Below are 21,034 nucleotides of genomic sequence, written 5' to 3' on the forward strand. Positions count from 1 at the left end.
GTGAGTGGCTCAGCCTTCCTTATATGTGACTTTGCACGTATTTATGGTCTGGATCTTCAAGTTAGATCAAAATGCTTCAAAAATAGAGATGATATCTTTCATAAAGTATAAAATGCTGTCTTTTCTTCTCATATATACACATATATGTTCACAACATACATACATACATACATACATACCATATATACTCATATGCATACACACACTTAAATCGTTCATTGGATAACTGTCCTCAATATAGTCTGTTTGAGAACCATAGGTTAATCCAAATGATACTGATACAGTTTGCATTTCTACAGGACACCTTATTTTATAATTGCCTTCATAGCTACTTTTACACACCACAAAATATAATAAGATATTTCAACTTATTGTTTGAATAAATGTAACATTACCCACATCAATCCATGTTTAATTCACACAAAAAGGCTCTGCATGACTATTTCTAGTAATCAATATACCTTCAAAGGATGAAAGGAACAGTCAGTCACAAAAATGCCTCTAGTGTTTGGAAGAGGAATTCCAAGAATGTTCAGAGCACTTTGTAGTATAACGGGAGTTAACTACACAACTTCTCAATATAACAAATTTAAAGGTGATTGCACTTGTTAGATTTGCTAGCTTTCAGAAACAGGTCTTTAATAATTTTACATTACATCATAGTTAGCCCTACCCTAGAGGAGTGCTGTTCTTCATGAGAAGGCAAGGAATAAATATGCTCATATTAAACAAATTACAATTTGTGTGTGATTATATGCTGGTTAAAGTAAAATTAATAAAATTACTTAGGTCACATCATACACTTCTGCATTTCCCGTAGTTCCTAGCTAATTTCTAGGTACAAAACAGGTAAATAACATGAATTTAAATTGAATTTTATGCATGCATGAAACTGACTACTGATGAGCTACTCTGGCATTTTCAAATGACACACTAAACGTTGCCATAACAATCAATTAATTTTAAGATAAAAATCACTCCCAAATCAGCTATGTATTTTAATGCTTCTTTTGAACAATTGCTGAGTTTAGAAAAGCATGAGGCAGTGCAATGGAAACAGATTACTGGATAGATCATTTTAAAAATCAGTTCTAGCCTCAGAATTTCATTTAATGGGCCAAGTAGACTTTGTACAGTTGTTTTTCTTTCATATGATCTGAGTTTTTCTATTTAAAATTGAGAGACTTAAAATCATAGCATCTGAGTGCTATCACTGACCTTAGAGACACCTAGTTAAAATACCACATTTTACAGATGAAAAGACTATATCCATCAGAATAGGCTATATCAAGCCATTGCAACAAACAAAGAAACAAACAAATTCTAAATCTAGGAATATAAAACAGCAAGGGTTTATTTCTCACTCCCACAAAGCCTACTCTAGCTTTGAGTGAGTATCTGGGACATTTGCATTAAATAATTTAATAAGGCTCTGATTAATTATGTATCACTTAAACCTCATGTATGTGGGTTTTTTTTTTTTCAGTCTTTCATCCTCAGTTCACATGATCAGTTGTCGAACTGAATATTTACTACATGTCCGAAAGATCTACAAGGTAATTGCTGTACTGTGACATAAAGTGGACCTTACAGAGGATGACAAGGGAAATTTCATGTACTTCAAGTGTTGGTGAAACATTCCAGGCTGCTCAGTCTTATGACACGTGTATGTTAACATGCTGTTATAATTAACTTCATGTGTCAATTTGATTGGGCCACAGGGTGTCCAGAAATTTGGTCAAATAGTATACCGGGTTTGTCTGTGAGGGAATTTTTGGATGCCATTAACATTTGAATCAGTACATTAAGTAAAGCAGATTGCCCCCAGTAATGTGGGTGGCCCTCATTTGATCATTGAAATGTCTAAATACAACAAAAAAACTGAGTAAGAGAGAATGTCTCTTGTCTTACTACTTGAGTTGGAACATTGATTTTTTTCACCCCCTAGCCTTTAAGCTCAGGCTAAAATGTTGCCTCTACTTTGGTCTTGAGCCTGTCAACCACATTTTGGGACTTCACAGCCCTCCATAATCACTTGATAACTTGAATGGACTCTTTATAATCTGTCTCTCTGTCTCTATCTCTCTGTCTCTGTCTCTCTCTCTTTCTCTCTCTTCCCACAAAAAAAAATAATAATCATTTATACACACATATCCTATATTCTATAGTTTCTGGTTTTTTGGAGACTAATAATATAGATTTTGGTACCAAGAGCGGTTCTAAAGGAACAGAATTTTAAGGATGAATTTTCTGAATTAGCTCTGAGGTCTCTAGAATTGGTTCTCTAATCTGATTAAATTTGAAGATTCCATGACTCTATTTCCAATAATAGAGTGAGTAGTGATATTCCATGTCATGATCTAGCACTAGAAATATGCAAAATATCACCACTGGCTATACCTCTTAGAAGAAGAAAGGATCTAGGTGATATTTTTTTGATGTTTTTGAACATTTTTGGCAAACTAACAATATTATGAGATTGGCTGGTTACTTCCAGTACAGCTAGATAAGGTGGGGAAAGAAAAGGATGAACTAAGGAATTCAAATTCCCAGTTAAAGTGCTATATAAATGACCTGAAAGTTTCTTGATATGCTTCAAGCAGACCCTTACCTCCAGCAGTCCAGAGCTGAGAGCGCTGAAAATCAGACAAAAAGTACCATCCTTTACCTTGCTGAATTACAGTTCAAGTTGAACTCCCAGCTTCTCAGAGTATCTACTGTTAAAATGAGAGCATTAATTTTGAGGAAATGGTATTCTGAAAGTTGGAATTAAGCCATGTGAAAAAAAAAAAAAACTGATGAAGCTGGGGACACGGAATCCTTCAATTCTGATATCTTGGCCAGTGAAAGCCTCCTCACTCCCAGAGGGTATGGTCTCTCCACCCCCATTCCAGAGGATTAACCCCGCATTGCCTGAGGAAATTGTGATGGCTTCCCCTGAGGTAGCTGAGCAGGACCCACCCGCATCTTCCCCTTTGCTTCTAGATCTCTAGCTAGGTTTAACTTCAAGCAGGCCTCCAAACATGAGGTGCAAAGTATGGCCCATGTGCTACACTCCAAAAGAACTATTTGAGTTTTCTAATTATATAGACAAGCATCTAGGGGATGTGTGTGGAAATGAATATTAAAAATGTGAGATAATAGGGGAAGGAACATAAAGTTGGATCAGGCTGAATTTGTTGATAGGGGCTCCCAAAGCAGAGATTCTGTATTTAATGTATGAGCGCGCGCGCGCGCGCGCACACACACACACACACACACACACACTCTGTGTTTCTCTGGAGAATCTCAACTAATATATATGTTAAGAAAGAAAACATGGAGAACTGTATGATTATGTGCAGGCTCTTAAATGTCTCCTCCAGGAAGGGACCCATTTAGTTTCTGCATATCTTTGACTAGAGCAATTTACATGGCCACCCTAATTTCTAAATATCCTGGGAGTATATTCCTTCCTATGCTTGAATATGGTCAAGAATGCACCATTACAAATAATAATGACTAGCACAGTAATTCAGTCCACTTATGAATAAGACACTCCTAGTTTCCAGTACAGTTCTTGTCACATTACTCATCTATCCTTCAGGCATATAATAAAGGTCAAAGTCATAACAGAAGCTGTGAGATCAAAAGGAAGCCAAAAAGTAGAAAGATATATACAAATTTGAGATCTTATGAATATTAATTCAATGAACTCTTTATTAAATAATTTAATATATGTAAAAAGCTTAGAATTATCCCTGGTATATCATAACTGCTTAATCAATATTATCAATTACTCTTATCATTGTTACAAAGTACTCCATAGATAGAAATCAGATTATCAGTAACCCTCTTAAAAAGAGTATTTCTCTGAAAATACCAAGAGAACTCATTATAACATTATTGCTATGGTGTGAATCACAAAGATAAAGAAAACATTATAGTGGAGCAGAAATGAAATATCAACGAATGAGATTTTTCCATAAATATTGATTGTGTGTCACCATTGAAAACAAAGCTCCTTGGATTGAGTATGTCTTTCAAAACATTTCAAATTAAATGTAGTACCCTTGAATGTTAAGAACAAATAGCACATTTGCTTTGAACTGAAAGTATACATATAAATTTAAATAAGTACAGCCATACTCTATGTTTCTTTTCAGTCCAGAGAACTCGGAGCAGACCGTCAGTTAAAATCAGCTACGATGAAGAAAGATTTTTACAAGAAGAAACACATAAGATTAATTAAAGTAATATTTTAAAAAAAGATGTTTGGTGCATCTGCTTATGGGGAAAACTTTACAAACTAATTAAATCAGTTTTCCATTATTATGTAAGGTATTACTCATAATAAATCAGAACGAGAGTTTTAAAATATGAATGAACTGGATTGGCTCCCCCAGTCTTGGTTACTTTGTAGCTGTGATGTCTCTTTATTATCTAACTCCCTTAACCTTTTTAAGTTTCAGTGTCTTCATCTTACTTTGTATAAAATCATTCCCATAGTCTAATAACTTCATAAGGTTCTTAGGAAAATTAACCTCAAGTCTCAGCATCCTCTTTTGTGTTATGAAGAAAATAATTTTCATAATAATAACTTTGTTGGTTTATATTCAATGATATCATGAAAGACTAAGTGATAACTTTATGAAATATGTTAAGAACAGTATCTGTTACGTGGAAGAGCCACAGTGTGGTAACAATTATTATTATTAAAGCTGGTCCTGACATTCAGCCTCCATTAAATTATCAAACAGAATATTCATATTTGGCTATCTATTACTGGGTAACAAATCACCCTGAAACATAGTGCTTTAAAATAATGAACATTTTGTTATATCTACCCTATATTTTGTAGGTTGGTAATTTAAGCAGGACTCAAGTGAGTGATTCTTTGGCTCTATAGTGTCAACCGCTCAGTGGTGTTCAGTTCTCAGATGGACTGATCTAGAGGGTCCAAATGGCTGGTCTCATGTTTAGTACCTTGGAGCGGAAGACTGGAAGGCAACACTCAGCTGTGACTGTCACCTGCCGTGCCTCCATGTCATAGGGCCTCTTCAGCATGGTGGTCACCGGGTAACTGGACTTCTTATGTGGCAGTTTAGGGCTTTCAGAGAAAGTCCTCCAAGGGGCAGGAACTGGCATGGTGTTATTTTCACTGCATCCTATTGGTAAAACCAGTCACAAATCAGCCCACTTTTATGTGAGAGGAAAAGAAAATTAATGTCACAGTGGGAGGAATGACCATCTTTAATAGATTATAAGGCACATAATAGATTCTTTGAGTTACAGTGAAAGTGGTATCGTTATCTGTATGGATTATGTGATGTGACATGGGGTTTACTTGAACCAGAGCTTTATGGATATGGAGCTTTACATATGGAGCTTAGCAACACATGTTCCATCTGTGCACTCGCATATTGCTATAGTTACTTTGCTCACATGTAATGTGAAATGCTGTATTTTTCAGTACTGCCACAATACTCATAAAGTTGATATGCTAAAAAAGACATCAGAAAACTTTTTCTATTAAGGGTTAATAGTAAATATTTTAGGCTTTGCCAGCTACATAAAGTTTTTGTCTTATATTCTTTTTTGTTTAACAACTCTTTAAAAGTGAAAAAAACAATCATAGCTTAGTGGGGTATGCAAAAATAAGCTAAGGGCCAGATTTGTACTGTAGCTTATAGTTTGTCGATCCCTAAACAAATGAAGAGCAATACAAATGTAAATGACTCCAATCCTAGACTTTGAAGAGAAATACAAAATAGAAATTCAAATCCCACAAAATCTAGGACATTCAACCTTAAGTCCTTAGAAGAGCATTAGGAGAAATAGAAGAAATATAACTTTTATTAAGAATTTGATCTGTTCCAGGGGGCGTTGGGTTCTCCCAAATTGATTACCCACGACAACCCCAAAAGTGGCTATATTATCCCTTAGTATATAGAGAGAATTAGAATATGAGTTATTCGAAGGCAAGGATCTGGGTTTCACTTGTACTCAAAAATCTAACACAGGGTCCGACATGAAATAGAATTTAAGTGCATGCAGGATGAGCTGAATTAAATGCTACAAAACAGGGCTCAGAGAGTTAAACAAAATCTCAGAAGTCCAAAGTAGAGGTCCTGGAATGCAAGCCAGTTTCTTTCATTTTAACTACTTCATCGAACTCTTTCCCACCATGCTGCCTCTTTAGCATCTTCTAACACCAGCAATCTGGTCCAAAAATTGTTTATTCTAATTTTCGAGAACTTTCGATGTCCATGTTTTACTAATTATAACTCTATCACTGTTCTTAATTATGACAAGCAAGAACAGATTCAGGTTTCGTAGGGCCTAAAGTTTAAATAATTTGAGGTCCTTGAGGAAAAAAAAATGTATAGAATATGATATAAAAAGTTTCAAAATGAATACCTATTTAAAATCATAAAAGAAGTAACAAGAAATTTCACATTTTAAAAATCTGATAAATAACACATGAATCACAATGTCTCTCCCAAACCCATAATGTATTAACTAATTAATGAACTTACGCATCTCTATAATATTTCTTTTTTGAATTAAGTGTGACCAACACTTCTGAAAAAAGTTATATAGAATCAGTCTGAAATTAAAACTTATAGAAGAGTGTTTGAAATGGATTTTTAAAAGGTTTCAAACTGTATCAAGCTTCATAAATGTGTAAATACAACATACTTCGACTTATTGAATAGTTCATAAGAGTTTCTTGGTAAAAGACTTGTTTCTTCAAGATATCTTCACAGCATCGGTGGATATAGGGTGTGACATTGATGTGAAAGTGCCAGACTTTGTCAGGAAAAGATGTGTCAAATATTCTAACTTCAATACACTGGGTTGTAAAAGTCACCCAACTGCACACACAGACTATGTTTGCAGTACTGCTGTATATTTGTGCCCTGAAACACAAAGACTCTGGTAAATTCTGCACTTGCACAATTTCTATTTAGAAAATGCACGCACATACTCAAAAGAATAGTGTTTTTTTAAGTGTATCTTCTGCCTTATTGAACAATTCCTGACAAGAGATAATTTTTGTTTTGATTAGGCATCAATAAGAATCATATCTCTATTTGGAATTCTACATGTCTAACAATTGGAAGAACTTTCTACAGACTTGTTTCTGCCTTTGCACATGTAAGCCTTGTTTCAGTCTATCACCCTTATACTAATGGGGTCTCATGCTGGGGGTATTCCATCACAGTAGAACCTCTAGCACTGCACCTTTGTATCACCACAGTGAATGCTGGGCAAATTCTTGGAAGCCATTCTATAGCATGGTCATTAGCAATAGCAACTGTGAATGAAAAAGACTGAATCCACAAAAATACATCTGAACAGAGCCCAATTAAAAGTAGCCCCATCTCAACTAGATACTAAAAATGTCTGAGGCTCTCTAACACTATTTAAACAAGTGTCACGGAGTAAACTGGAATAGGGGGAAGCAGCGTTTTTAACCTATTACACTTAAAATTCTTACTCTTGCAAATTTTAAAAACACGTAACTATGCAAATATATTACTGCACCCCACCCCCACCCAAGGTCTTGAAAGAAGTTGGTGCAAGTGTGAGACCCTGAAAGCTCAAGCTATATTAACAGCACATTAAGTCCACCCAGAAGAGTAATTCAGAAACTGAGGAACACTGACCAGGACATCTAAAGAGAGTAATTTTTGGCAATATTGGTTCATAGAGCTTTGGAAAATACTGTTTTATAGGGCAAAATAAAACAGAAACTAGGATACTGCTTAGTTTTAGTGATATATTTTTTTAAGTTTACCATGTTTTTCTCTCACCATCGCTTGTATGTTTTCAATAAGTCTGTTTGACAAGAAAGATAGAAGCAAAGCTTCTCATTTGTTAGATAAAAGGGAAGCTTTATATCAGAAGTCACTGAAAAGGCAGGGGTGGGTACTATTTCTTCCCTCCAAATAGGCAGATATGATCAGGCTGTAGCTAACATCTGTAGAGAGACACAAAGAAATGCTAAGAAATAGAATGATTTAGTAAAACTTTCAGTACTGAATTTAAATAGATACTGTTATTAATCACAGCTGTTAGCTTAATAATGCATCAAAACACTTATTATTTTATATATGTTAGTCAAATTAAAAGCATCTATTTACATCCCCATAGTGGTTTTTTACCTAGTCATTTGGAGACAATGTTAAAAATCAGGAAATAAAAAGAATAACCATGCACAGTCATTATTACCTTTCCGCCTCAATGAGTCAACAATACTTTAACAAAAGTCCTGTTCGAAATATTTGTTAAACTCTATACCACTTGCTAGAAAAAAAAATAACTAGACTAAAGCAATTTTTAGTTTGCTAATGTTAAAAATTACCAGGCACACATTTATATAGCTTTATGAAGAACTTGCCTTGCTAATGAAACTGTATTTTTAACTATGGTTAAAATAGCACATTGCTGATTTATAGGGATGTGTAGTTGAAAACCATACTGTCTATTTAGTAAACCTTTTAATCCAGCTTTACTTGGATAATTCGTATAATTCACCAAATATATCCTGAAAGGGTCATTTAAAACATACGACTACTTTCCAAAGTCAGTGTTGGTCTGAAGGTTATTGATAGTTTCTAGGTATTGGTCCCACGTCAGGTTAGTAATCAGTTTGACTGATGAGTTGAACAATGGTTTCACATGGCCATCCATGTCCCCTTTGGAAGTGAAATTACACTTTCACTCATGATTACCCAAACATAGTCAGTGGCCTCATCTAACCACAAGGGGGCCAGAAAGTGAATCCTACCCTAGGTCCACAAGCCAAAGCCAGAAATATTTGGGGAAAGGTTCCAGTGCTTATCTTTCAAGCATCAGTATCTATCACTGGAAAATTCATTGCTGCTAAAAGAGCCAGTAGAACTGCTCTAGAAACATTCCACATGTTGTATTTTCCAAATGCATTGGGTTAAATTTGATTGAATAAAGTTTTGTACCACCTAGTATTGGTAACTAACATAAGTAGTGACCTAGTTAGCATAGGTCAACATAGTCAGAGGCTAAAACTATTAAAGCTAATTCATAATCTTTAACCATTCTTAGTATGAGCAAGGTCATTTATTTGAGTATTATATTCATACAAGCCATTATAATGAGATTTTTCCCAAAAAAATCCTTAATATATTATCTAGCTTAGAGGTCATTATTCACAGCAGCATTTGACATATCCTGGCATGGTAGTAAAGAAATGCCAAATGTCTCTAGTTCATGCTGCAAAGGGCATTGGAATATTCAATTTTACCACAGATAGTTACAAGGAACAGCTTCAGATGGCCATAAATAATATACTGTTTTGACCTATTAAGGGTCTTTCTACCCAAAACTTACCTGAATTTTGCAAAATACCGTATTTTCCTCTCAAGCTTAGATTTTTGCAAATGTATAGAAGTTAATGTAAAGGTGGAAAGAATCCATAAATTATTTTGTAAATAAAAGACAATGTGTTTGTCAGTTACAGTACCTGACTAGATCTTTGTATTTATAGCATAAATTGTAAATCTATGCTATATTATTAACAGTTTGGCATTTAAAACTGTAGAAATTGAAAAACTCAACAGTCAATCTATGCTAAAGTACAAACCATTTCTATTAAGTCTTTTTACAACCAAAAACATTGTTTAAATTGGCATATCACAGAGCCTATCAATTCATATTTAGATAAACACTTTTAAATTATTTTCATGAGTTTATTTTTCTCTGCAGAATTTTCATAAGGGCCTTGTGTAAATGTTCTATACTATCTGATAGGTAGTATGAATCATTTTAGTTTAGTACTTAGCTTGTATTCTTATTTTATTGATATGTTATAATATATGCCTTTGCATAACATGATCTCATGATTTAAACAGCACAACTGGTTCTATTTCTTGGCTGGAGATCAATTAAATAACTACCGATGCAAGCAGTTATTACCTGCTTAAAAGTAAATCTGCGGTTTCTTTATTTAAACTGCTGAGTTTTAATGTCCATCAAAAAAGTCTGTTATTGCAATGAATAATTTAGCCATTTCAGTCTACTACACATTTTAACACTACAAGCTTGCATTTAAGTTTTCAAAATATGCCTAAAGGACAATATTTATGCATAGTTATATTTACTATTTGAAATGAAATATGCTTAAGAGACAATCCTTCCTTATAGTTATTCAGCAAAATAAGACTAAAGAATCAAATTTACCAAAAGCAGTTGGAGAAATGATTGATTGAAAGGTTTCAAAAGCATATCTACACATATGTAAATGGAAATAAAGGACTCTTTTAGAAAGATGAAAGGTCAATGGATTTGAAGGTGTAGGGGTGTCATTTCCTCTGTTTGTCCCTTGGTGGAGTTCTTGAGTCACTTTCTCCCTTCCCGTCAAACGGCTTTATATATATATATTTTTTTCCACAAGTGGCCATCCTGTTTACTGTATTTAACCTTTTTTTTTGTAGTATTATTGTGAATACAGAATCTATAATAAATTAAAGCCCCCTCCTCGAGATCATATCTCCGGCAGCTACTTCTTTGCATTTTTACCCATAAACTTTTGTTACTTCTCTTCCTGTTCTTTTCTTGAGGCTTTAACTGCATCATAGACCCTGAATGCTATTTTTTCAGCTCAGTCACTGAAATTTCTTAACTGCAAAGCAGTTTAGGCAAGCGAGGTTAGTAGGTAAATTTAAAAACAAAAACAAACAAACAAAAAAACCTATCGAACTTGTAAATTAGGGTAGGTTATTCGTATAGAAAAGCTATCGTTCGTCAAGGTTTTGTTAAATGTCTGTTAGAATTAGATGGTATCTCTGTAATCAACTTCATTTTTTATATGTTGGTTTCAAAGTGACATTTCTTTTTATTGTCCTTTAAAAAACGAAAAACAAATCCTCAACATTTCAACATTCCCTCAAACATTTTGCTTCGTACAAAAGGTGACATCCCATCACCCTGATAAACACAGGTTTTAGGACACTGATCTCGTTTTCTCCAGTTCTGGCCGCCAAAGCAGCAGCACCAACAGCGGGCTCTTTAATTTATTGCAGCCGGTTACACTTTCGATCCCATTCCTTTCTGAACCCTTTCCTCTCAGGTTGAGAAGATAAATGCAGCCTCGGGTCTGAAAAGCCGGGCGGGGTTTGCGGGTGGGAGTGAAGCCGGATATCACATTCCCTGGGTGAGGTCTGGTACCGCGGGGGGATGGATGGTGGGGGTGGATTAAGTCCCCTGGTTCCATTTAATAAAATTGCTGAGCACTTGTGACTCTGGCTCTAAGACTGCGGAAATGGGGCGGGGGTGGGGGAAACGCTTCTCGCCTTCATTCATCCTCCGCGCTGGCGGGAGGCTGGAGTTGGAGTGTCATTCTCTAGACAGGGGGCGGAAGAGGATTGGGAGCTCCGGCCGCCGCAAGGGCGCCCCGAGGTCTCCTCTTACCTCGCCCACACCCCCGCCCCTCTCATTCCGTACCCTTTCCCAAGAATCGCGCCGCCAGGCAAAGCCGCTGCTGTTTCTTGGCTGCTCTGGCGGAAAGGTCGGAGCCGAGGACCGATGGGGGAGGGAGGAAAGCCAGGAGGCTTCATGGCCCTGGCAGTCAGACCGCGCTGTTCTCCATGCCGCACACGTCGGACCCATTTCCCACGCTGGCTTGGCGCGGCGACGGAGTTGGTAGGGATGAGAATAGGGAGGGCGGGCTGGAGACTACCTCTCGCTCGCAATGAGAAAACCACTCCACTGTGAAGGACGCGCTGCATCCCCGGTCATCTGGGAAGAAATTTTGCTGTGCGCTGGGGGGAAAGCTGCCCACTCCTTCGCCCCTAGCAAGTGTGCGCCTGGAGGGAGCTCGCTGGGGGCGGGGAGCGAATGTTTAAAGATGCGGAGGGGCTTGTTCAAGTTTATGGTGCGGTGCGGGAAGAGTAAGTGCACAACGTCTCTTCCCACGCGGCTGCCTGAAGTTTACAAAATTTTAGTAAAGGCGGCGAGAGGAGCGAGTGCATTGCACCATATTGCCGCGCGTCGGAATGCACGGGCGCAAGGCCGCGGAGTAGAGAAGCCTTCCTTCTTTCTCCCTGGATCCTGGAAAAGGGGGACCAGGTGTCGAAGGTTGTGGCGTTCTGATAAACCAGAGTTTGCCAAATATAACGGGGATTTGGCGTTCCTGCCACTTAGCCGGCCGCGAAGACGCTGCGGCGCCCGCCCCCGCCCCCCGGCTCCAGACTGCGGCGGTGCGCACTGAGTCTGCGCGCGGGGCTTTTCTCGCTGATGCTGCAGATATAGTGCTGAGAGGCTCGGGTGGCGGCGGCGGCGGCGGCCGGGGCGGGGGGCGGACGGCGGGGCGATCAGGGTGGTGTTGGGATGGGGTGCGGTAGTAAGTCCGGGTTCCTAGCCTGGCCAGGGAGGAGGAGCCGCTACCCCCCGAGTGCTGCTGCTTTAGCAGACTGGAAAATACGCGCCAGCACCCTGTCACATACCACACACACTTCCACCTCCGCGCCGTTGCGATCCCGCATAGGGAGAGCTTGGAAATCTCTGCCGCCTCTCTCGCCGTTCCCGCTGGCTGCGCCCGCGCAAACAACGGCGCGCTACATCTGTTCGTAGACTTTACTGGTGTTTGTCTTGTTTAAATCATTCTGCCTCTTCACACAGGTCTCGTAAAGACAGTATCCACTCAACGAATTTCTTTTTTTCTCATTTTCGCTTTAAATTTTCCTTTAAGGGGAGGTCCTTCAATGCCTACGGATTGATCAGACGAGCTGAGAACCAGCCAAATCCCAGCAGCAGCCCCTTTTCTGTTTTAAGGTGGTAAAAATTCTCCCCAAATATCTCCCGTCCGCTTCGACCCCCTTAATCCTCCCGGGGCTCCTTCGTTTAGCCGCCGCCGAAATAAATTAAGAGTAAATAAATGGCTGCAGTTCAGATAACACAACCAGAACTGAAATCTGATGGGGCCGACAACGGTGTCCGTGATTGAAAACTGGGGGAGCTTTATGTGAGGAAATGCTGTGTACGATCAAGTGGCACGAAGTCAAAAGAAGGAAAGAAAAGGACCTAGGAACACTTCGGTACACAAAGTTGCCATTAAAGTTTATTTCCCTTTTATCCAGATAGGTGACGCTACACTTTGCCAGTTACTAAAGGCTGCAGGTTTTTTGCTCAGAAAATAATACCGAGGTTTCCAACATGTGTTTATTCCCCAGGCACGCGCGCACACACACGGTCTATCCCCGCAAGCAAGCACGTTGACAGGACTGCCAAGCATTTAAACAAAGACAGCACTCCCCGCCTCAGCCTCAGTCCTCCAAAGTCTACGCTCCCCCCAAAAAGGATCCCTCTCCCGCTCTCTGGAGTTTGATGTTCTTTCTTAACCACTGCAACCTATCATGGTTTCTCAAACACCAGCGTGGCTCCCAGGGCCCACGCGTTTCCCTAAGCCATCGGTAACTGTGCCCTAACCAAGACACTAAATAGTAAACCCGAGACACTTGGCGGGGTGGGGAACATCCTCTGAGAAAGGAGAGAATGGGAAAGGAAAACGTTTCCTGACACCCGCTTCAGCACTTTCACACACGCACTCGGCATTAGAGGAGGAATTTTACCTGCCAGAGGGAAGGAAAGCAAGACCCCCTTCTTCCTGCCACCCCCGCCCCCCAGAAGGCAGTGGCTACACTTGCCGGGGAGGAGGCGGGGCAGGCTTTGGCTTAAGAGAGACTGTCTGGGACTCTGCACACTCGGAGCGGCCCCCGAAGCTGAGCTGGGCTTTCCGGAGCGCGGCGGCTGACTAGCACGCCCTCCTGTCTCCCTCCCCGCGACATCCCTCCCTCCCTCTCTGCTAGTGTGTAGTTTCCGCGCCTCCGCTGCTATCGCCGCCGCAGCAGCAGCAGCAGCAGCAGCGTCAGGGACAAGCTTGAGCCGCGAGCGAGCCAGAGAGCTCCCAGAAGCAACCACCACTTTGGGCAAAACTTGCCGGTTTCCGACTCCCAGCTAGTAAGCAGGAGCTTCCCACTTGCCATTCGGTGTCTAAGAGCTGCGGCAGCCCAAGGGGCGGCGGGAGCGCCCACACCAGACTCTCCCAGACGCGAAAGGGGACGAGACAACTGCGGAATTCACCCGCCGTGCCAGGGCACTTCCGAGGCAACAACTGACTGGCACTTTTTCTCCCCTTGGCAAACTGGTTTTTGTTTTTTTTTTTTTGTTTTTTTTAAAGATACTTGGCAGCTGTCTCTGACTCCACCTCCCCCTCCATTCTCCTCCCCAATGCCTTTGGCTTTCCTTGGGAAATCCGGACAGAATTGGGCATCTTTGTTAATTGCCTTTGGGGGAACCCGGCCGGTGGCTTTCGACCGGACAACGTCGCCTGCGCATAGAGCCTGGTTTGCTCACCTTTGAACTGCAAAGGGATCAAGTTCTGCTCGAGTTACCTGCATTGGGACTGGGAGAAGGAAAGGGAGCGTGCAGGAGAGAGAGTGGAAGAAGGGGAAAGGGGAAAGGAGAGGAGGGAGGAGAAGGAGGAGGGAGCAGGAGAGGGAGGGAGGGGAGGGATCGAAAGAGAGCGGAGAGAGAGGCTGCAATCTCCTCCCTGAATCGCGCACAGCGCTGCAGATCCCAGTGCTCCGACATGCGGGCCAAATGCAGGTGAGGAAAGGCACGGACTCTGCGGCTGAGAACCCAAACTTGGGCACCGCGCGGGGCGCACGGCTCAGCCTTCGCCCCCGCCGGCGAATTGCTGCTGCGGTTTCAGGCGGCGGCTTCGTGACTAATGACCTTGCGCAGAGTTGTTAAGAAAAAAAAAGAAAAGCGAGCTCTCGGGGGTGAAAAGGGACTGACTCTTTGGGCGCCTCTGAAGATGGCTCGGGCTGCTTTTTCGCGCGCGGGGGGAACCCGGACTCGGACCGCTCTGTAACGCGAGTGGTCTCCGCTGCACTGTGCCAGAAGCGACCTGAGGGTGATTTTTCTTTCCGATCTGTTGACTGGCTCCCCCGCTGCCTGAGCGGAGTCGGAGTTGAGACTGGCTTGTTGCTGACCCTAGTGCCTCGTGCAGGAAGCGACTCACGTTTGTCTGGGCAGCCGGAGCAGAAGCTGGGTCTGGAGTGAGTGGCTGAAACGTGAATTGGATTCAACTCGAGTAGCAGCAGCAAAGACGAGCAGGGTTGGCAGGCGGGGGAGGCTGCAGGCTCGCTCCCCGCCGCTTCCCGGCTTCACTGCCCGCCTGCCGGAGCGGTACCGGCCCCTTCCGACAGAGCTGGGACGGGAGCCCGGGATCCTCCGCCCGCTGCGGGGATGACTCCGGGGGGGCGCCGAGCCCGCGGCGCGCAGTGTCCCGTGAACTGTGAGTACTGCGACTGAACGGCGGCCGGCGAGCGGGCGATTAGCACCCATTGCATGAATTATGAAACAATAACTTTCGGAAGAAGCAAGAGGAAAAAAAGAAGGATCTATCGCTGGTTCTCCCTGGCCGACTCTGCACGCTGCTCTTGCCCCCTCCCTCCTCTCCCTCCCGCTTCTCCCTTTCCCGGAGAGGGGAGAGGGCTGGGAGGTGGGCTAGCGGCCGACCCCAGAGGAGGGTGGCGCGAAGGGGGCTGTGATCAGAAGGAGCAGTAGCAGCAGCAGCAGGAGAAGATGCTGAGGATGCGGACCACGGGGTGGGCGCGCGGCTGGTGCCTGGGCTGCTGTCTCCTCTTGCCGCTTTCGCTCAGCCTGGCGGCCGCCAAACAACTCCTCCGATACCGACTGGCGGAGGAGGGCCCAGCAGACGTCCGCATCGGCAACGTCGCCTCGGACCTAGGCATCGTGACCGGCTCGGGCGAGGTGACTTTCAGCCTCGAGTCAGGCTCGGAGTACCTGAAGATCGACAACCTCACGGGAGAGCTGAGCACGAGCGAGCGGCGCATCGACCGCGAGAAGCTGCCCCAGTGTCAGATGATCTTCGACGAAAACGAGTGCTTCCTGGACTTCGAGGTGTCGGTGATCGGGCCCTCGCAGAGCTGGGTGGACCTGTTCGAGGGTCGGGTCATCGTGCTCGACATCAACGACAACACGCCCACCTTCCCGTCGCCGGTGCTGACCCTCACGGTGGAGGAGAACCGGCCCGTGGGCACTCTGTACCTGCTGCCCACCGCTACCGACCGTGACTTCGGCCGCAACGGCATCGAGCGCTACGAGCTGCTCCAGGAGCCCGGGGGCGGCGGCGGCGGCGGCGAGGGCCGGCGCGCCGGGCCTGCCGACAGCGCCCCCTACCCCGGGGGCGGCGGGAACGGCGCGAGCGGCGGCGGCGGCGGCGGCCCCGGAGGCTCCAAGCGGCGGCTGGACGCGCCAGAGGGCGGCGGCGGGACTAACCCCAGCGGCCGCAGCAGCGTGTTCGAACTGCAGGTGGCCGACACCCCGGATGGCGAGAAGCAGCCGCAGCTGATCGTGAAGGGGGCGCTGGACCGCGAGCAGCGCGACTCCTACGAGCTGACCCTGCGGGTGCGCGACGGTGGCGACCCGCCTCGCTCCTCTCAGGCCATCCTCCGGGTGCTCATCACCGACGTGAACGACAACAGCCCCCGCTTCGAGAAGAGCGTGTACGAGGCTGACCTGGCCGAGAACAGCGCCCCCGGGACCCCCATTCTGCAACTGCGTGCCGCCGACCTGGACGTGGGGGTCAACGGGCAGATCGAGTACGTGTTCGGGGCGGCTACCGAGTCCGTGCGGCGGCTGCTGCGCCTCGACGAGACGTCGGGCTGGCTTAGTGTCCTGCACCGTATAGATCGCGAGGAAGTGAACCAGCTGCGCTTCACAGTCATGGCCCGCGACCGTGGGCAGCCCCCCAAGACCGACAAAGCCACTGTGGTCCTCAACATCAAGGACGAGAACGACAACGTGCCGTCCATTGAAATCCGCAAGATTGGGCGTATCCCACTCAAGGATGGGGTGGCCAGCGTGGCCGAGGACGTTTTGGTCGACACCCCTATCGCCCTGGTACAAGTGTCCGACCGAGACCAAGGTGAGAATGGGGTGGTCACCTGCACCGTGGTGGGAGACGTGCCCTTCCAGCTTAAGCCGGCGAGCGACACAGAGGGCGATCAGAACAAGAAAAAGTACTTTCTGCATACCTCGGCCCCTTTGGACTATGAGACCACCCGGGAGTTTAACGTGGTTATAGTAGCGGTGGATTCGGGCAGCCCCAGCCTTTCCAGCAACAACTCCCTGATTGTCAAGGTGGGAGATACCAACGACAATCCGCCCGTCTTCGGACAGTCGGTGGTGGAGGTTTACTTTCCCGAGAACAACATTCCGGGCGAGAGGGTGGCCACAGTGCTGGCAACAGACGCTGACAGCGGGAAAAATGCGGAGATCGCCTACTCGCTGGAATCTTCCATGATGGGGATTTTTGCCATCGATCCGGATTCTGGGGATATCCTTGTCAATACGGTGCTGGACCGCGAACAGAATGACAGGTACGAGTTTAAAGTTAACGCCAAAGATAAGGGCATCCCGGTGCTGCAGGGCAGCACTACCGTGATTGTGCAGGTGGCTGACAAGAATGACAATGACCCTAAGTTTATGCAGGACGTCTTTACCTTTTATGTGAAAGAGAACTTGCAGCCCAACAGCCCTGTGGGGATGGTCACGGTGATGGATGCTGACAAGGGGCGCAATGCAGAGATGAGCCTGTACATAGAGGAGAACAGTAACATTTTTTCCATTGAAAATGACACGGGGACCATTTACTCCACAATGTCTTTTGACCGGGAACATCAGACCACATATACATTCAGAGTCAAGGCTGTGGATGGGGGAGACCCTCCCAGATCCGCCACAGCCACAGTCTCTCTCTTTGTTATGGATGAAAATGACAATGCTCCCACAGTTACCCTTCCCAGAAACATTTCCTACACTTTACTGCCACCTTCAAGTAATGTCAGGACAGTAGTAGCTACAGTGCTGGCAACAGACAGTGATGATGGCATCAATGCAGACCTTAACTACAGCATTGTGGGAGGGAATCCCTTCAAGCTGTTTGAGATTGATTCCACCAGTGGTGTGGTTTCCTTAGTGGGAAAACTCACCCAAAAGCATTATGGCTTGCACAGGTTGGTGGTGCAAGTGAATGACAGTGGACAGCCTTCCCAGTCCACCACGACTCTGGTGCATGTGTTTGTCAATGAAAGTGTTTCTAATGCAACTGTGATCGACTCTCAAATAGCCAGAAGTTTGCACACTCCACTTACCCAGGATATAGCCGGTGACCCAAGCTACGAAATTAGCAAACAGAGACTCAGCATTGTCATTGGGGTGGTTGCTGGAATTATGACAGTGATTCTAATCATCTTAATTGTAGTGATGGCAAGGTACTGCCGGTCCAAAAATAAAAATGGCTATGAAGCTGGCAAAAAAGACCACGAAGACTTTTTTACACCCCAACAGCATGACAAATCTAAAAAGCCTAAAAAAGACAAGAAAAACAAAAAATCTAAACAACCTCTCTACAGCAGCATTGTCACTGTAGAAGCTTCTAAACCAAATGGACAAAGGTATGATAGTGTCAATGAGAAGCTGTCAGACAGCCCCAGCATGGGCCGATACCGATCAGTTAATGGTGGGCCTGGCAGTCCTGACCTAGCCAGGCATTACAAATCCAGTTCCCCATTGCCTACTGTCCAGCTTCACCCCCAATCACCAACTGCAGGAAAGAAACACCAGGCGGTACAAGATCTACCACCAGCCAACACATTTGTGGGAGCAGGAGACAACATTTCAATTGGATCAGATCACTGCTCTGAGTACAGCTGTCAAACCAATAACAAGTACAGCAAACAGGTAAGATGCATCCCAATATATTTAAATATTGCAGACAGGGCTAATAACTCTGAGAGAGTATCTTTTGCAAAATTTGATCTTTTCTTTTTTAAAGCTATCATTTAAAAATTCAAAGCAGGAATTTCATGTTAATTCATACACCATTAATTTGGTAGAGGCCATCTGTGCAAGGTATACCACTGTATTTTTCAAGTTACCAATGTTTGCTAAACTACTAAAGAAAATATTCAAAGTAGGCAATGTTTTGTATTTCTCTTTGCATTTGACAACCTTGATTCATCCTACATTTTCTGTTTCCAGAATAAATATGTATATATTTTCCTTTGTGGCTACTATGTGGATAATTACATCTAGAGAGAAAATTTCTAAAATTGCTACTAGTGTCTATACAACTTGGGCACTATGAAAGTTTTAGCTGTGTTACATGTTATGCAGGATTTTACAGATACATGGATTCTGACTCATGCAAATGTATCAAGTCTGAGATACTGAAACACTGACTACGTTGACAAAAATGCTATTTTAAAAATATTTAATGGTCTGCAAATGTAATACAAAACCACATTTTTGATACTTCGATATCTATAACAATTATACTTTTATGAGGTTATACAATCAGCGTTTGCATTCTTCGTGTTTGGTATGAAAAGTTTGTGAGCAAAAGTATATTGTATGAACCACTTATTATTTTAGCCAAGCACCAAAAATGTTCATGTTTGATGCACTATGTGCAAGAATATTTTGGTATGCATCATGATATACTGAGCCTATAAAGAGTACATGGAATATTTGGCACAGTTGTTTCTCAGTGAATGTGAAAGCGGTAAAAAAAAAAAAAAGAGTATACTTTGAGGTTAACTTCAGAAAATATAAAATTTATTTTTGAAAATTTTGCTTGTGTGATATGTGTCATACTCATAAAGTTTACTTTTTACATCCACCAGAGTTTAACACACAGCAAATAGAACCTGTTGGAAACTGCTGTGTTCAATGCTCTAGCAACTCCGCTAATAAATCTGCTAATAAAGCACTTATTTCTCAACTCTAGAACTCATCACAAGAGACATATTTGTGACTGTCAGATAATATTTAGTACTAGTTTTTCTATTAACTGAGTTTTTTTATGTGGAATGTGTGATCTGAGATGAATTGAGGCAAAGGAAAAAGTTATTTTATTGCCTCATTAAAGATGTTATTGATGGACACATTAAAGATATTAGAGAAAAAAGATTACTTCATTATTGCTTTCATAATTTTAAAAATTAGTTTCCTAAAGAAATATTTTCTCTATATAGTACTATACTGTAACTACTTGGATAAGGTGAAACAGTCTGAGTATGTTTTTATATCCAATAATCAAAGCAATCCAAGAAAACACAGATTTGAACTATATTGCATTGAATGGCTTTTGAAAATATTTATTTATTTTAAAAAGAAATGTGTCAAGTGAAAAGTTTTTACCTGTTGTGTCATCACTTTTCCTGGAATTAGAAGCAGATTTTGTTTTGTTTTTGTTGCTTTTATCAGTTTTGTAAACAAGGATAATTCCAGTTAAAATAATAGCACTTTTGTAAGATTACTTGTAAATACCCACAAATAAATTGAGATCTGTAGAAATTTCGCTACAAAATGGTAATTTGTAGTGCAAAAGCCTGTGAAGAGATCTTTCTGCACAACATTTACCTCTCAGCTTTTGTCCTAATTAGATTTTTTGTCTTGTGGCTGAATGGTATTTTCATTCTAAATTGTGGAATCTTAAACTTTCGAGTAGACATATCAGTGGCAGATTTATAAGATTTTTTATGTAACTACCTCATATGTTCTGTGCTATCACTTAAGCTTTGTTTGACTCATCAAATGGGATTAGCTCTATATTATTGAATATTTAAAGCAGTCAGTATCGAGACTATTGTGGCATCCTGTTTAAAAGGCAATGTAATATGCTTATAAATAAACTAATGTACGGTGTTAGTCTCTTAGCTGAGCAAAGACGTCCACATACCGTGTAAAGCCATCGGAATAAATCATACAGTTTGTCAAAAGTGACTTTGGAAAACTTGTATGTTGTGAGGTATTTGACAGATGTATAAAGTTTTAACCACAATAAATTCCTGCTCTAAAATGAAATGAAGGTGAATAGAGTGCATTCCCATTAATGTAATTAGTAATAGTAATTGATACGCTTCATCTCAATATTGCTGTCAGGGGACAAGGGATCCATTTACAAAGTTACATTCTG

General features: G+C 42.6%; 2 protein-coding genes across 15 annotated transcripts in view; both read left to right on the forward strand.

Annotated features, from left to right (window-relative positions):
* The first annotated feature begins 7,510 nt into the window (after nucleotides 1-7,510).
* Nucleotides 7,511-13,379, forward strand: LOC118608633. Its single transcript, XM_036227348.1, has 5 exons — nucleotides 7,511-7,570; nucleotides 11,093-11,186; nucleotides 11,276-11,664; nucleotides 12,713-12,795; nucleotides 13,194-13,379. The coding sequence occupies exons 1-5, from the start codon at nucleotides 7,511-7,513 to the stop codon at nucleotides 13,237-13,239; spliced, it is 672 nt and encodes a 223-aa protein (XP_036083241.1). The 3' UTR covers nucleotides 13,240-13,379.
* Nucleotides 13,380-14,580: 1,201 nt separating this feature from the next.
* Nucleotides 14,581-21,034, forward strand: part of PCDH7 (protocadherin 7) — a 386,475-nt gene continuing 380,021 nt past the window's right edge. For 12 of the 14 annotated variants that reach the window (XM_036227581.1, XM_036227582.1, XM_036227583.1 and 9 more), the window contains exon 1: nucleotides 15,041-18,795. In XM_036227581.1, the coding sequence (XP_036083474.1) occupies nucleotides 15,613-18,795 (3,183 nt within the window). In that variant the 5' untranslated portion in view covers nucleotides 15,041-15,612. Of the gene's footprint in view, nucleotides 18,796-21,034 lie in introns of all 14 variants that reach the window. The other 2 variants (XM_036227580.1, XM_016148535.2) reach the window with 2 other exon arrangements.

The sequence above is a fragment of the Rousettus aegyptiacus genome, unplaced genomic scaffold (genome assembly GCF_014176215.1).
Source record: "Rousettus aegyptiacus isolate mRouAeg1 unplaced genomic scaffold, mRouAeg1.p scaffold_m13_p_10, whole genome shotgun sequence".
NCBI classification, from domain to species: domain Eukaryota; kingdom Metazoa; phylum Chordata; class Mammalia; order Chiroptera; family Pteropodidae; genus Rousettus; species Rousettus aegyptiacus.